The 17,610-nt window shown below is 34.2% G+C and overlaps 1 protein-coding gene across 1 annotated transcript in view; it reads right to left on the minus strand.

Moving 5' to 3' along the window:
• Positions 1-1,096: 1,096 nt before the first annotated feature.
• LOC104623271 (glutamate receptor ionotropic, kainate 2) overlaps positions 1,097-17,610 on the minus strand; it is a gene marked incomplete at its 5' end in the record, with an annotated part of 143,488 nt that continues 126,974 nt past the window's right edge. Inside the window, 2 exons of the mRNA XM_010290314.1 lie at positions 1,097-1,639; positions 16,415-16,665. Coding sequence (XP_010288616.1) covers positions 1,475-1,639; positions 16,415-16,665 — 416 coding nt within the window. The remainder of the gene's footprint in view (positions 1,640-16,414; positions 16,666-17,610) is intronic.

The following is a 17,610-nucleotide window of genomic DNA, read 5'->3' on the forward strand; positions in this document are numbered from 1 at the left end:
TGGGTTTTGTTTGTTTTTTTTTAATTTTGTGCATTGAATTCGAACAGCAAACTGAGTGCACTTTAACTGTTATCACAATGTGGTCAAGAGGTCTGTGTCTTTTACCATTTACACACAATTTTCATGACAGCATGTTATCAGCCTAGTGGAAACCAGGGGTGTAACATGGTAAGCAGTGGTGGTAGTGCACCTATTTGTTATATTATCTAACTTGAAAATATGTCTCTTCTAAGATTCCTTTTTCTTGATAAAAATAGTTTTCACCAAACGTTGGTGGTGCACACGCACTACCATTCATGCTTGGCATCACACCCCTGACAGAAACACATGTTCTTATTTTGTTGATAAAAAGTATTACAAAAATTTCCATACAAAAACTATTTTCATAGAAATCTTGCATTTCCACAAATAAACCTGAACATTTTTTTTTTGAAAAAAAAAAACTGCTCAAGAATTTTGTTCATTATAGTACTGTGACTGTATTGAAAAATGCAGTCCTCCTTAAAGTTCTCCACATTCACTACTTTTAGGTGACCCATCCCACTTCCAATATTAGCGAGACTTGCACAGGCTCCATTGAGTTCAATTAGTAGCAGGAACAAGGGTTTCAAAACCCATTCAGGCTAAAATGCAAGCCCTCTATGTGTGAAATACACTGCTCCCCCCCCCCTCCACAATTAAAGAAAAAAAGTAATTGCTTATGTCTAAAGGTTGTAAGATACATTCCTTTGTACTAAGGAAACTTTCATTCATCAAAAAATTGGGTCAAAATTATGGACTTTTTTGCTGTTTTAGATCAAAGTTCCAGCCCATGTAAATTTAAGTTACTGATTTTTTTTTAATTATTATTTATTTACTTAGTTCAGTGACACAGACAGTCCAAAACGCAGGTGAGCATTCTCATATTTATCCTTCTATTCATGGGATTCATGTTTCTTCACTTTAACATTTTTCCTATCCAGGAAGCTCATATTGCCTGTCCAGATGGTAGTTTCAGTCTACCAGCAGTTACCAACTCTTCTGTGCCTGGAAGTTCAGAAGAACATATGGTTTCTTGTTCCACTACAGTTCTGAGACACTACTTTTACTAGACTCCTTCCATGGTTAGTATCGTCTTGGACATTTATTCTCCATATCCTGGCAACTGTTGAACTTCAAAAGGAACCTGTAATTTTTCACTGAGACTGCATTTGAAACCAGCCACAAAACTCAGATGGAACATTCACTCATTCAGAATGGTGGAAACCCATGACGAACAGTGTAACCCCGCATAACTTGATTGATCCATGATGCTTGTGATTCGAGTCTGGCCATTGCAACTGCTGAGATCACAGAGTCTCTAGTTCATAGACACAGCGGCATGAGGTAACTCATTTTATTTTGCACAGGTTGCATATTTCCACAGGAAACATTCTCGCAAAGTTGTTTGGAAAAAAGACGACAGTTTGTGCTTGGGGTATTTGGCTTCCCAGGTCTATGCCATGGTTTCTTTACCTGGCAACCTTCTGTCGTTAAACGTGTGCATGTTGATAACTTCTTCTGTTTTCACAATAACAGGGGCCTGTGGCTTGTGTTTTAATCGACGCTGACACTTCAGAGACATCCTTAGCTCCTCTACCATGGCACTACAGAAGGACCTCTACAGAGAGAAATAGAGTAAGAAGAAAAAAAATCTGTAAGAAATATCTAGCTGCAATGTCTAGAAGCAGATTCACTCTATTGGCACAGCCTTGTCAGTCCTGTAAGTTTACTTTGTCTCAGCCTGGAGCTCATAACAAATTGCTGTCTTTTAAATACGCATCGCAAAATAATTAAAATGACTTATCAAGCTGTGATGACTCAGTGAAAAAAATCATCTTGTCTCTACAATTATTTATTTGTCAGCTACTGACTATGGATGCATATGATACATAAAAATATTTCAAACAGATATTCTGTTAGCATAGGTTAGCCTTACAGAATAGTATCTGAATGTAACATGTGTATTAAGTATCCAGTAACATCTCCTTGCCCACATTTCAAAATAATAATTTCATTTCTGTATGATTTAAATACTTGTTCTTCAACAAAACAACATGCTTCAGTTTATCTAAATTAATGTTTAAATACTGTTAAAATGCAGACCTATTACTGCAAACTCCATTATTTTTATATCTAAACACTTCTTCCACTACTGACTATAATTTGTGGAGTGTATATTTGCAAAAAATATTCAGTTTCATGGAACTTTATGAAGAGCATATTATCAGAAAAATGATTTATTAACAGGTTTTCATTGAAAGCTAGATCCTCAAAAACTTTTTTTCAATTTTACAGTGCAAGAAATTTGAAAAGTCAAATAAAATCTCCCTTATTCCCTCTGTCTGACTGAATTCTCAGCTGCTAATAGTGTGCTGAGAAATTAGCCTTTCCTCAGTGTGACAGTTGGAATATGGATGAAATATGGAAGTAAGGAAGAGGAGTCTCACTTTTGGAGTCTATCAATTAACCACTTTTATCATGTACTTTAACTTAAAAGTTTTCCATGTAATGGAGAAATATATTAACTAAATAACACATCCCATAGCCTGAGATGTTGTGACAGGCCTCTGACAATTGCTGTCACCCAAAACAAATCTGAGGTATAATCTAGCCCTTTGCATTTTGCTTTCTTAATAACTAATCTCCAGTCCAGTGAGATCTGGAAAAATAAGATTTAAAAAAAGGAAGACAGAGCACCTAGAATTACTGTAAAGACAGAGCACCTAGAATTACTGTAAATATCTCTTGATCATTTTCTGATTTTGTGTGATTAGTGGTAGATCGTCAGTCAATATATAATGGTCTAATTTATCTCCCAAATCAAGACCTCTGCTTTATTTGTATACTGTTACATCTCCAATATTCATACAAACCTGGCATTTGGAGATTAGATCCATAAAATATTTAAGCACCTCGCTCTACCTAGTTCTTTGGGAACATAAATTGAAACAGTGTTTATCAAAATCTGCATTCAGCTTCCAACCTCCAGGGCTGAAGGCACTGTGAGCCGTAAGACACTCAGTTTTCCACATTAAACTTTATAGGTTTGTCATTTGGCCATAGTCAGTAGAAAATCTGCTAAAAACATTGGTGCTTGGTTTAGTCCTGGATCCCATCAGAATCCATACTCAAGTACTCCATGTGTAAGGTCATCAATCCAGTAGGTGTGCTCTGAAAGGCCCTAAAAAATCAAGTTCCTCAAAAAAAAGTGGTAACTGCTAAAGAACACATGGCAGACATTACAACTTTCTTCTGTGCAGCCAGTCATCAGCTGGAGCATTAGACCTGAATGTCAGACACATTTGAGAGCATCAATTCAATAATGTCTTCTGCCGGAGGAGATTTAAGCTTCAGTGTCTCGGCAAAGGGCTGTAACCTACAGGCATTAGACCATTTCAAGGTTAAAACACTTGCAGTTTCCACCTATTGATCCTGTTCCACTTTGCAGAGAAGCAGTTGACAGAGGCAGAGCAGGAGAAAGGGAAAGAGGGAGAATGTGGACTGTTCTGTAGAGTAGGGATTGGAGAACACAGTGGTAGAGGAAAGGCTTCAGTGGTAGTTCCTGTTTCAGTGACTACTTCAATACCTTTATGTAAAATTCTCTTAATGTAAAATTCTGTTTAATGCAAATGAGTGCAAACATGAGTTCTCTCAGTCATGGGTTAGAACTGAACCTGAATCCCCCAAATCCTGAAAAAATGCCCTCTTCCCTAATCCTTTGCATAAATAAGAGAATACGCAAGTGGGAAGGAAAGGGTAATCGTATTCTGACTGTTATACTCTTCCTTTCAAACATTCCTTTCTCCTGCTGAGTTTGAAATAAAGGAATGACACCTACTCAACTTATGATAGAAAGAGTTTAGCCACCTACAACTAAGAAAAGTTTAAGTTGTGAATCCAGAAGAGAGGAAGGTATATTTCTCTGGTGCAGAGTCAAGCAAAAGTCCTTCAGAGGCCAAAGTTCAAGACAAAATCTGCCATTTCTGGCTGGCCTTTCTGGCTGGAGTGACTTCTGCAATGGACACTCATTAAAAATCCCTTTTGAAAATGTTCCCGTGCACTGGGTTGACATCCAAGACAAAACTTATGGCTTTCATTGTGTGAATGAGGTGGCTAAAATTTCTAATTGAATGGTCTGAGCTGATGTCAGATCTTCATGCATAAGGTGATTGTGTAGAAATTGTGCAGAAGCATTGTGTAGAAAGCAGGAAACTGTACCTTCTTCTTATCCAGCTGTACTTTGAAAGAAAATATTCAATTCTCTTAGACTCTTTTTTTAAGAAAGTGCTGCTGTTTAACATCAGAACTGCAGTTATGATGATGAATCTGAAATTAACCCTGAAATCTTTGAAAAGGGCAAAATTTAATTTAACATTCCCTGATGGCTTATAGGATAAATTGCTGAGGCTTACACATCTTGGCATTTTCACTATGTGGGAAACTTAGCACATAACTCAGGAATTTCACAGGAAATCCATTAAAAAGTAAATGCTGCAACTGTCAGCATTATACCACCTCCAGCCATTATATGGCTCTCACCTCTGGAATGGAAGACCTAATTGAAACATTCTGAGGAACAATATCCTTCTAAATTTAAAAATGGTACATTAGCACTTAACACTTTCAAGATTGTATCCCTTGCCTTTTTTTGCCAAGATATCTAAAAAGAATGCCAAAACAGAGTGAATCCTTTTCAAGATGCATCAATCCACTAAAACCTTTTGCAAATATCTGCAAACACTTACCAAAGAGTATAAATTTTTAGGTAGTATCACTAAAAACAGGATTACAACCAATAGCCAACAGATAAGAAGATAACCGTACTTCATGCTGACATTCTGAAATATCCTGAAAATGAGATCTCAATAAACTTGCCAACACATTTTATTTGAGAATTTTACCTGGATCTGAAAACTTTTTAAATGAGAAATGTTGGCAAGATTGACAGTCTTAAAAAGCAGTAAACATGGTTTTGAGATAGTTATTTTATCTAGAAAATTTTTTCATTCTGTGTTTTCAAATTATTTTGTATAAATTAAGTTCATGGGAACTTATCTGCATATATTGTATTAAAATATTATATAATTACTTCATTTACTAATTTTTTAATGTATACTAGGTATTTTAAAATATCAAATGTCTGAAAACAATAAATAGTATTAACTCCCAGACAGTATTATTGTTTTGGTAACTGAGAACTGAATAAGAGAAATATTTTTCTTTAATTTTATTTTTGCAAATTTCAAATTATGTATTTTAAAAAAGGATTAATTCAAAGCTATGTAAAAGTTCATGACCTGGATCCTTATTCTTCTTTGGGTTCTATCTGAGAAATATAAGAAAGATATTTCCCATATACTGCAAAATCATGTTCAAAAAATTTTTACAAAGGATTACTTTATGTTTGACATTTTTTTAAAGAAATTTTTTTCTTCTCTCATTTCAATTCCAATCTGTGTACAGTCTCAATTCTCTGTACAGTTAAACTTTATGTTCCTTCGTTGTTAGGATACAGCTTTTCAAATAGTGACATGAAAAAAAAGTTCTAGAATACTTTTTTTGTGACAGATAAATGACATTTTCAGATATGAATTTAGAAAATATAATCCAATGTCTTGATCCTGAATTCAATTGACCATTCAGATTGTTAAGGAAAAACAGTGTGAAGTTTACAGTACTTACAGTCTATATTTCAAAAGTGTCGTCCATCATAAAATTGAGCACTTTTAGTATGTATTACAAGAGACTCTGCTTAATTCAAAGAAAATAACTTTTTGCCCCCAACTTACCTTCCACATTGCAGGCTTGTTATAAGAATATCAGTTATTATTGATTTTTCACCAATCCTTACAAAATCATAAGTTGCCTTTTTAAATGTTACCAGAAAGTAAATGCTGCCTCCAAATCATCTTAGATATAATCAAACAGTAGAAGAGTTGAAGGAAGGATCTGTAGTAAACAACCGTGCAATTATGTGCAACTGTTTTGTTGCAGCAAATCACTATAAAATATTTGAAAAAAGAGCTGCAATACTAAGTGGGGAGTTCAAGTATACAAAAGAAAATCTTGATCAGAACTGTAGTTTTTAGCCTTTTAACACAAAGCAATTTTGAAGAAGCTCCTCTCCTTAAGAAGTACCTGATACTTCTTTTATTCTTTGCCACAGTTGACAGCTCACAAGTTATGTAGAATCAAGATGACAATTTTGCAAAATGTTACCACTGTTTACAATCTATTTAAACAGCTTGTGCATGGCTTTACTTCCCAAGAAAAAAAATAATTTTTGCATGTATGTATTAATATGAAAGGTAGACAATATTTAAACTGTTTTCATTATATTGTTTTACAGAAATTTAGAAAGATAATTAGAAATCATATAAGCATTTGTTAGACACAGAATTATGAGACTATCACCATAGATTTTGATGTTAGAAGCCTAAAAAGAACAACACAAAGACAGGAATAGCATGCCTGCACCACTCTTAACATTCTGATTTAAGTGAATAATATTTGATGTGTTTTAAATATAAAAATATCCAATTGCCTGTTGTTTTATATTTTTCCCTTCTTTGATGTAGCTAATATAAAGTTGACTGTCAACATTCAAGAAAAAACTATAAGATTTACTCAGAAGTTTATTACTTCCAGTCTTCTGTGTCAGATATTGTTTGAAGCCTTGTTTAATTTTCTTAAAGCAGTAATAGCAGTAATTCGGCATTTTCTTGTTATGCTACGGGTCAGTGTTCTAACATCTAATGGGATATATCAATCGAACTGTTTTTCATCTTCTTGATGTTAGCTGAGAATGAATGCACAGCCCTACCCCGATCATCCCTTCCAATCAGTTTCTGCTTCTATATGCCACTCCTCCAAGGATTTTGAATGAGTATATGGAAAACCTGTCAATCTTAAATCCTCTAGACCAAAACGTGAACCCTAGCAAAATGTTGAATTAGGATCACAGAGAGATTAACAATTAATGAAAAGAAAATAACCCCAGAAAAAGAGAAATCATATTTCATTGTAGTTGAAGCATTCCCATTCCAAAAAAAGTTCAAGTGTACTTGTAATAATCAGGTTTTTAGGTTGCTTAGCTATATATATAATCTTAGACATGATTGTTGATCAAAGATTGTACACATATATATGTACATACATATATATCTATATATACATAATATGGTTACATTAAAAATATTTTGCCACAGACTTTTCTGATGTAACACATTTTCAATCCATAGCAAATATAATGCACAAGTACACTGCCGACTGAGTTCACAACAATTAGCTGAACGTATTATCAATATATTCTCAATTTTAGATTTAGCAATTATTGCTTTATCGGTAGAAGGAGAATGAACAGCCATTTTAGGATGTTGGTTTTAGGCCAAAATATATGGGAGATTTCACCACCTACTCAAATAAAGACAATAATAACAAACAAAAATAAAATTTTAATTCTGTAAATTAAGCTTTGCTTCCATCATAGTGTCTACAAAGTCAAGACCAGTAGAGTTGTTCCAGACAGCTTGGTGAAGCATGAGGTGCTTCACTCTGTAACTTAACTGAACGCTGATTATTTCAAGGACTTTTCTAGCTATTTTATCAAGGGGATCAACAAGAATATGATGGGACTCATCCTTCCTGTAACAAAACAACACTGAAATTATCTTCCACAGGCTGAAATTCTCACTGAACTTTAGAGTTATGTGATGAACTTGGATGGCATACAGGACCTCATTGCAGGCCACTTCTAGCATACATTGTTAGTATCTCCCAGTGGGACAATAAGATTGCAGCTTGCCTTAAATAAATTATCAAATGGTGTCCAAAAAAAGAATTCCACCACTCTCAAATTCTAAAATTTATTTCCTGACAAAACAAAATTCACTCTGGTGGATGACAGAGACTTCTAGTAAAGCAACTTTGAGTCCATTTAAAGTCTTCTGAAACTATTTAACCTGGTTTCCATTCTGAGTGCATCCTGACAGCTACACTAGTTCCTGTGGCTCATGGGGAACTCCTGTCACTGCAGAAAGCTTTTTCAAAGGTGGCTTTGTTTACTTCTGCCAGCAGCCTTTCTGGCCATTGCACTGACCATGATATTTTTCTGACTCACCTGTGGACCTAGGCTGGGGCAGATGGGATTGCACTTGTGTGGTTCCAATCTTTCCTCTCAGAGAAATCCCAGAGGATGGCATAGGGCAATTGCTCATCAGCCCCGAGGGCTCTCTCTCATGCAGGATTCCACAAGGTTTCATCCTGTCATCTCTCCTTTCAACATGTATATGAGGCCACTGAGGAGATAATGAAATAATTTGGGCTGTGATGTCATCGGCATGCAGATGATACACAGTCCTACTCTCTTCTCAGACCAGGATGGTGCAGTCATTTTGAGCTTCCAGTACCTGGCTGAATTAGGGCTATGACGGTAGTTTAATCCCAGGAGATAGGTGCTATGTTGGACAAGTAAAGGGAAGCATTCAGAAGATATTATCTACCCTTATTATTTAGTTCCACTTCTTGTGAAAGAGACTTACAGTCTCAGATTTCTCCAGGTTTGGTTCTGGGTTTTCAAATTGGATCAGTGGTCATAAGTACTATTTGTCACTCATGTTTCACCCAGTGGCAATAATTTCTACTGGTGTGAAGCTTGCCACAACAGTCCTGGTCTTCTTCCAGAAAATACTACTGCAGTCCAGTGTCCCTGGACAACTGCTACAAATAACTGCCAGGTGTTTAATAAGTGCTGATAGCGCTCAAAGTACTTCAGCCATGTAAAAATTACAATTTACAATCAGCCTATCTGATTTAGAATGATATGCAATGCAACATTTTAATGGTTCTGTATGTTGCAATCACAGCTGTGCAGGTTATTTCTCTGCCTTTCAGCAGAGATGATCCTGATTGCACTGAAATCAGTCACCTGAGATCTTGCACTCTCAGCCACTGGATGTGAAAGTTCACTGATCTGTTAAATACTTTTTAATCCTAGATCTGAATTAATTCTCTGTTCATCCAAGGAAGGTCAGGTTTGTTGACCTTTGGGCATGGTGAAAGGATATGTACCAAATATGTATTTGGTACATATTATGTGATGATAATATGTAATTGATCCTTTGGAGTTTGAATCTATCTGGATTAAAACACTGTATAGTTACTGTAACACTATATAGTTTAATTTCAAAATAAATAGTCCATCTTACAGAGACATTTTAGAAAATAAATGCAACCTTTCTTACCTGAGTTCAGCTGTATCTAAACAGCTTTTTTTAAAGTTTGCTGAGCTAGAGTCCACTGTATATAATTCATTGTAAAAATTTATGTTAGTTTTATAGTTTAGTGTGATAGTATAAACAATATAAAATTTGGCATGGCCTCAAATCATATTGAATAGAGGAGACATTGGTAAATGTAAATTTACAATTGGTAAATTAATATTAATGTAATGCCAACAGTTTCTACTGTTTTGGAAACACTATTATAGTCATATTGCACTGCTTAATATCAAAATGGTTAGCATCCATTTCTGTATAATTACATGTTTTCATCTGGCAGTCTATGATATTTTCTCAGTCTAAAAGGCAGATGGAAGTGCTTGTTGTTACTTTGCTAGCTTAATCAAAAGTCAAAGTAATCTAATCTTATGAACATAATTGTATTTGCTGCTACACTTAGCTATAATATAGCTGATTATTTCAAAATGCAAAGATTAATACTCTAAATTTTGAAATATTTGTATACATGACATGTTAAAATAAAATTTAGGGGAAGACAATGACAAAATTTTAGAAAGACATGAATGTTCTAAATTTTTTTTTTCTTGAGGATTAAGAAAGTATTTTTTATTCAGAGGAGCCAATAATTATATAATGCGAATATTTCTTCTTTTACTGATGAATGAAAGTGAACTATACTTACTCTAATATAAATGACTTGGAGAGGTTTCCAAAAAAATTTTATACAACATTAAATTCTTGTCAAACATAAAATATTCCGTAACTCAGTCCTGTAATTTAAGCTCTGATCTTCGACTGAATATCTATGGAGTGATAGCAAGCCTCCTGTGACCATATTTGTACTTGTGCAATGGTCAGCTTTAAATACATCTCTAATCTTTCTGTTCTTTGTTTCTTTAATGATACCAATTAAGATATCAAAAATACCTCAGAAGCAAGATCCATTGCCAAATAAATATTAGTTGAGTAAGCAAAAATCAAAATAGAAATTTTTTTTTAATGTTTTATTGTTTACAAATTATTTTTAAAATGCCATAGTCAGTCAAATTGGTTTTTTCCATTTTTTCCATTTTTGTATTTTCATCTCTTTTTTCCTGTGAAAAAGGTGGGGAGGGGGGGTGTTTGATTTTGGTTTTGAGTTTGTTTTGGGCTTTTTGACTTTTTTTGGTAACAGTATATGTACTTAGGTTGTTTCCAAGAGGGTATTTAATTATAATTAATGACTCAACTTCAATTAATCTGTACACTTACACACACACAATTTAGCCATGAAAGTCTATACATCCACATACAGTACTCAAGGGAGTACAGGTTGATAAAAGTTCCCAAATTTCCAACTGCATATCTGCAGAATGCAATGTGCTAAAGTTGGAAAAACATTTCCTTTTATGAGCTGTCCCAGCTTCTGCTGCTTTTCACAGCCAACATTAAAAATTCTGAGGTTACTCCATTACAAAATGTGAAGACAATACAGACTACATCACCGACTCTACATTCTATAAAAGTTTCTTGGGATATAAATCCCAAAGCTTTTAGTTTGATTTACCAAGAATGCCGACATTCCTTTGTTTATTGTAGCCTGAGGAACAGGCTTTTCAACCTTAAAATCTTTTGAACTTGCCTTCCCCTGGAAATGAAAGAAAAAAAAAAAATCACTAGTCTAGGGTTTACTTTGGGGTTGTTCCAAAACTATTGTAAATTACTGTCACAAATATAAAAGGATTTTGATATTAAACTATTAGGAATATTCTCTAAACCCAAATAACACTGACATAACTGTATTTTTTGAGTAATGAAAAAGTCTTTAATGAAAACTAATATAGTAAAATTTGGGGGAAAAAAACCAAACCATAAAATATTCTGGTAAAGTAAGAAAGGATTTTAAAAATCTTTTCATTTTTCATACATAATTATTGTGGTCATTTTGTTTTGTACTGTTCTTAAGATAACAATTAAAACAAAAATGGAAGTACTGATGTTCTACATATCCTGCTTATAAAGAAGCATCCACAATATTTCAGTACCATTTAACTTCTTCTTGTAAGACTATTCCATATAGGGCGAGTTACATGTATGCCCTTTGGTCACCTCCAAAAAGAATCATTCTAAGACATAATGAATTAAATTTATCCTGATGCAAACAGATTGTGAAAGGACCTTGGCAAATAAACTCATGTTAGCATTTACACTAACTTCGTTAAAATAAAGCAAGAAGAGTTAAACAGTGTTTGAGAGAAGCACAATCAGGATGTTGTGTGAACTGTATGGTTACAGCACAACAGTTTTTTCAGGCTAGCAACCCTTAGTCCCTCCTTGCCTCTTGGGAAGGGTATGGGTCCACTACATTAATAAAACCAGGTTTCAAGATAACTTCTCAAGCCGACATTACCTTCTCCAAAGAAATCATGACCAGGATAGGTACAAGGATAACCATTTACAAGGGTGACAACAAACAGTGTTCTATATATTCTTGACACTGCCTCCAGCAATACTGTGAATTTCATCCTAAATTTTTCAACAGTGCACATGTAATTTCTCCCACACAGCTGACACTTATGGTAATATCTAGTCACTGTGTGAAGGTAGTATCAAAATGGAAATAAACTCAGAGAAGACCTTTAAAAAAAAAAGAAAAAAAAAGAAGGAAATAAATAAATTATGCTAAATATTAATGGTCTTCAAGGTCAATGTTTTCCCTGGTCTTTATGAGTAATGTGAGCTATACAAAACTAAATGTATGAAATGGACATAAACCCACAATACATTGAAGCACATCAATAAAAAAAAAAAAAGAACATAGTAATTGTTTTAAATGGCTTCTGTTTCTAACATTGCTTATTCACTGCCCTCTGAGTGCCTGTTAAATCAGGGAGCAGGTCATTCACCAGCAAAAGCAATTATAAAATGCAAATGACTGAGCATTTATTGTTAAGATTGGCTAGATAAAAAATGTCTGCTTAATAACATGTTTCCAAACAGATGACATAATTAGATGTTTGCATCATAAACAATAGGAAAAAATACAAGCCTTTAGCATTTTCTTTGAAAGGTTGCAATTAAAAAATAGATGAGCATTGTGATATAAATTCTGTTAAAAAGAAACAATTAAATTTCCCTCTGAGAAATTAGAAGGCACCATCTTGTGGTTACTCTGCAGGAGTGCAGTCAGAACAGCCTTCAGCCTGCCATCTCCTTCTACCCCTTCCTGCTGTGTCAACTGGAATGTCAAAATTCTGCCATAGACAAGGAAAATGCTTTGTCATTCCCATTATTTCTTATGAAAAAAATCAGTAAGGCTATGTGCTAGGTAGGACTAGAGAGGCTATTTAGCTCAAAATACACCCCAGATTATCACATTACTCAAATATGTGTTTGAGGTAGACAGCAAATTCAGAATTATTGGCAATCGTAGCAAAACCATGCTGAATTTCTAATAAGTTTAAGATCAAATGCTGCCATAACTTAAAGTCTCTGCAGCTCAGTAAAGCCGTATGAGTTTTTGAGACAGTTAAGATCAGAAAATCCTGTTATCCTTACATTATCAAAACCCAAACATGCTCTGTGCATTTTGCAGAAGGTGTTTGAAATTTTTTAAACCATTTACTTGAGCAAGAGTCAACCAGTTAAGTTTGTGCCATCTTCAAAGACACAGTCTCATATACAAGTCACAGTTCAGTATTCAGAATTTCTTGTTCAATAGAATCTGCAGTTGTAAGTAAAACACTGGTTTGTGTGTAATCTGTATATTCACAGCTACTGTTGACTGCTTTGGATCCAATCCTGCTGACTGTTCATTCATTGTACCTTGTGAGATAAACTATACAGACTGATCTTCTTCAACTCAATTGTGTAGCTGAGTGGTGAGTTATATACCGTGGAAAACTCAATTGTTCTTCTCTTCCTTGGGAAATGTATGTAAAATATAAACCAGTATCAATTTAGTTTTGTATTTATTGCTTTTACAATAACGTATAAATAAATATTTCAGAAAGGCTAATTTAACTGATGTTTACATGGTTATTTGATCATATAATTCCAGAAATATTTTGTAGGTATTTCAGTACGCTCTAAGATTTAATCTAGTATTTTGTATTGTAGGAAGTCTATGACCAAATCTCCCCTAGTGAAACAAACAGTTAAGGTATGCTGACAGGTGTCTCAATTCACATTATTCAAACTTAACAGTTCAAAATGAATAAAATGTACATCTGCTATTTTTTCACAAGCAGACCTTGTTCTAACCTGCTGATGGCTCAATGAGTTTTGAATGTATATATTTTGAATGAATATTGTTTTGAAACAATAGCAGAATTTAATCCATATATTGTTCTTTTTACATCCATCAATCTTAGTAATACTCAGTAAATTAGAACACTCATTTTTCAGACAAACTAGCTATAGTAAGTGTCAGACTCTGACAGTCTAACCGTGACAACATCCAGGCTTATCTTTGCTTTTGAAAGTTGTGAATAAAAGAGGAACTTCTCTGTGTCTGGAAAGTGTTGTGGTAGCATGGACCCATCTGTTTCCCAGAAAGGCTATAGCTAGTGTCACATGTTTCCTTTATATTTGACGATATTTGAGGATATTTGAGCATATCAGGAGCATGGATGTTCTGAACCACTTTGGGTATAAGTTGCAACAGTTTTTTAGCAAATAACAAAATTTTGTCTGCTGTTTTTCTGAACTCAAATCCTTACAAGATTTCACTCCTTCAACTAGATTCACACCAGCCAATGGTTCAGTTTACATGTGAATGTCAGGAGTGGGGTGACACTCAAAATGCTAGAAAAACATATCTAGATTATAGACTTTAAATCCGCATTGCCCGCCTCCCGACTGGAAGTGCTACTGTATATTTTGTATACATTAAAAAGCAGGCACACATGTTTATATGCCCATTTACATCCCAGGATACTCCATATATTCAGCAGCTGAAGTGATGTCATTTCTTTTCTTCCCTTGGTTTTTAATATGACCTTTGATCTTTCCTGTTCCCAAATGTTGACAAGCATTACACAAATGCCAGAACGATACCCTGATTCTAAAGGGATGAAACTATAAATGTTACCAAAAATAGGTGCCTCCTCTCTCCCCGTGGGATAACCAAGGCAGCATTACTTGCATGGTTTACTCATCCCAGCAGCTGAGATTTAGGGACTAGAGATAGATGACAGTACAGCTTATCTCCCCTTTGGCTGGTGCTACTCCCTCTCCTGGGCAAATGGGATCTGCTATATTTGGAGATGATGGAGAAGACATTCACTGAAGGTCTGTGGGTTCTGGGAGAAAAGTGGGTAAGGGGATGATGGGGTAGGCCATGTGTAGGGATGTTGGCATCATTTTTCTGTTAATTCCATAAGTTCTACTGAAATTTTACTGGTCTCCTGACATCAGGGTATGGGGGTGTAGTGGGGAGGGGAGAGAATATAAGAGATTGGTGGCAAGGAGGGAAGAGAGGAGAAAGCACTGACTCTCAACTGTTTCAGGTTCACTCCTAACTTTGTAAAATATCTCAATACTTGATGATGAGACCTTTCTGGTACAAGTACTGTTTAAAGGTCAGATACTTCCAGTCATTGCTATCTCTATCCATCATTAACAAACAAAAATTAAATAGAAGCAAAATTAAAAAAAAAACCAACACCCCCCAAAAAACCACAAAACCGTAGGGTTTAGAGAAACAAGATATGCATTCTCAACCTCCAAAATACTGAACTCATGTTACAAGATTATTATCAAAAGTCTTATTTTTGTTGTGTGCTTGTTAAAAATCCAGAAAAGCTAAATCAAATTATACTGATATCCAAATGAAATCCATATCCACCTTAGGAATGGATAAAAATTATTGAGACTTAGATGGGTTACTCAAGTAACTGGTATCTTTTTCCTCACAAATTCATTTGAGAAGCATAACATTCCAAGAATATGTTAACAGAAAGGAATCAGCCTGTATTATGATGAAGAAGAGGATCTAAATAGTCCTTTAACAATTTCGTAAAATGTACCCATGTTCAAATTGTGTTTAGGACCTTGTAACCTCACACTGCCTTTGTGTGTATTAGAAAAAAACTTCTTTAACAATATAGTTATAACAGGACACTTGCATACCAAAAGGTTGCTTCAAAAGAAGTGAAAACATACTGTAAATTTTCTGTATAATTATCCAAGTTACAAAAACTTACCAGTAGCATCTGGAAAAATACCAATATAATTATACCTGTTGGATTTACTACTGATTTTATTAAATTAAATTTCTAAATAGAAATATAGGAATTACCATAAAAAAAAAAACCTCCTCAAAAGGAAAAAAAGAAAAAGACCTAGTAAAATCCAATGTTTTCTCTATATTTTTAAAAAATATATAATAATAATATAATATATAATAATTTTGTCTATATTTTTAAAAGTCAGAATTTGTCATAGCAATAAAATATACAGTTTGAGTTTAGATTTAAACATGGGCACATACATATAAAAAGATTTATTTATTATGCAAAAATGATAGTTCCAACAAAGAATTTCACAAGATATTACTAGTGTTGGCACAATTACAGTATCGTGGTTGTATAAATTGCAAGTACAGAAGAAATTAACACCACAATCTTCAAAACTGAATCAGTTTGAAATTACAGGACATAGTATCAGTAGTAAACCCACCAAAAAAAAATCATGCTGACATAATCTTTTCCAGATGCTCCCAGGACAACTTTGTAAGTATAAACATCTGTAAAGAACATTTCTATAGAGACATTTTTAGATTTTGACTTTGAGCTACAGCCAGTTTGTCTTTTGAAAATCAGAATTATCTGTAGAAGATTTATTTGTTTCCCATTACAGTTTCATATTTCTTCTTCATCCATATAATTAACTGCAGTGAACTTCCAGGAGTAAAAAGCTGTCTTTTTTCAGGCTTGAATAAGAGGAGAAATAGTCACTTGTCCTGAAATCTGGCTACAATTAAACACATTGAAGACAAATTAAAAGCTGTAAATATAAAACTTTGGGTACTTTGCTGTGGTCCTTTGTTATACAAGTACTGTACTATGCAATAAACAATCAATATGCATCACTTACATTTGGCTACCAAATGCTTAAAGTATTCTTTAAATAGACCATAAATATAAAATAAAATAGAAAAAGACAATATTTACCTTTTCCAACTGGGCATTTTTTTTTGATTTGTACAAAAACTCCCCCACTGCCACAAAGACAGAAAGCACCAATCCTGCTGCCAGCACGATGAAGATTCCTCCAATATTTTGAACTCCCAAAGCACTGGCCTCTTTACTTTCCTCTTCTGGGCAACCATTGCCTCTCCACCACTTCTCTTTCATCATGTGGAGCTTGCCCTCTTCTTGCAGCTGAAGAATTGCTATAGTGATCTTGTCCCTATATGGAGAACCTAAAGAGACCACAGGGAATATATATTGCATGGGGTATATTTTAAGGAAAGTTAGTTATTCCTGATCAGAATAAAATGTAATATAATGTCACAGGAAAAACTATATCCTCTATAACCATAACATCTATCGAAAAGCCATTTACATCTCACCATGGTCACACTGGTCACACGAATACAAACCCACATGCACACACGTATAAATATATATGCACAAAACTTGATCCAGCTGGTGTTGCCTGTAAGCGAGGTAACTTAATGCAACAAGTCCTATCACACTTAGTCCTAGGGTCTCAAACATCTTCATGCCCAAATATTATGTCCAGCCAAATAGTATTAATCTTTCCATTTCCATCAGGTTTTTAATTATGCTGCAGTAGATTTAGTCTAATATACCTAAATCTACAGGATGTTGCTTCATAGCTTGTTACCCTAAAGCTAATCCAAGATCTGATATGTAATGAATGCTTTATACTATTATTTTATTAAAAGAGAAACAACAATTTATGCTTTAGGACCAAGCTACAAAGGACCCGATTTGATAGATTGTCAGGCACTTAAGATACCTTCCAAACATGCACTTATTTACTAACAGTACCAGGTAACAACGCATTCAGAAAGATAAGGTTAAGTGTGTTTGGATATCAGGGATGTAAATTTTCATAATTTAATGTATTCTTTCTCATAATTCAGTATTATAAGATGATATGATAATTTTTTAGCTTTTGAACATTTCAGTATTTCAAGGGACAGTTCAAAGGGTAGTGTTATATCTTTACATGTCATCTGTTCTCTTTTTCTTTATATAATGCATAAGGACTTTTCAATGAGTATTTTAAAATCTACATTAACTAATTAATAATGCCAATGGAGAAATCTTTTCTTTTTTCAATGTTAGAGAGTAAATCATGTCAGTTAGAAGTGCTTTCTTGTTAAGACTTGTGTAAT

Source organism: Phaethon lepturus, unplaced genomic scaffold, assembly GCF_000687285.1.
Source record: "Phaethon lepturus isolate BGI_N335 unplaced genomic scaffold, ASM68728v1 scaffold1957, whole genome shotgun sequence".
Lineage (NCBI taxonomy): Eukaryota > Metazoa > Chordata > Aves > Phaethontiformes > Phaethontidae > Phaethon > Phaethon lepturus.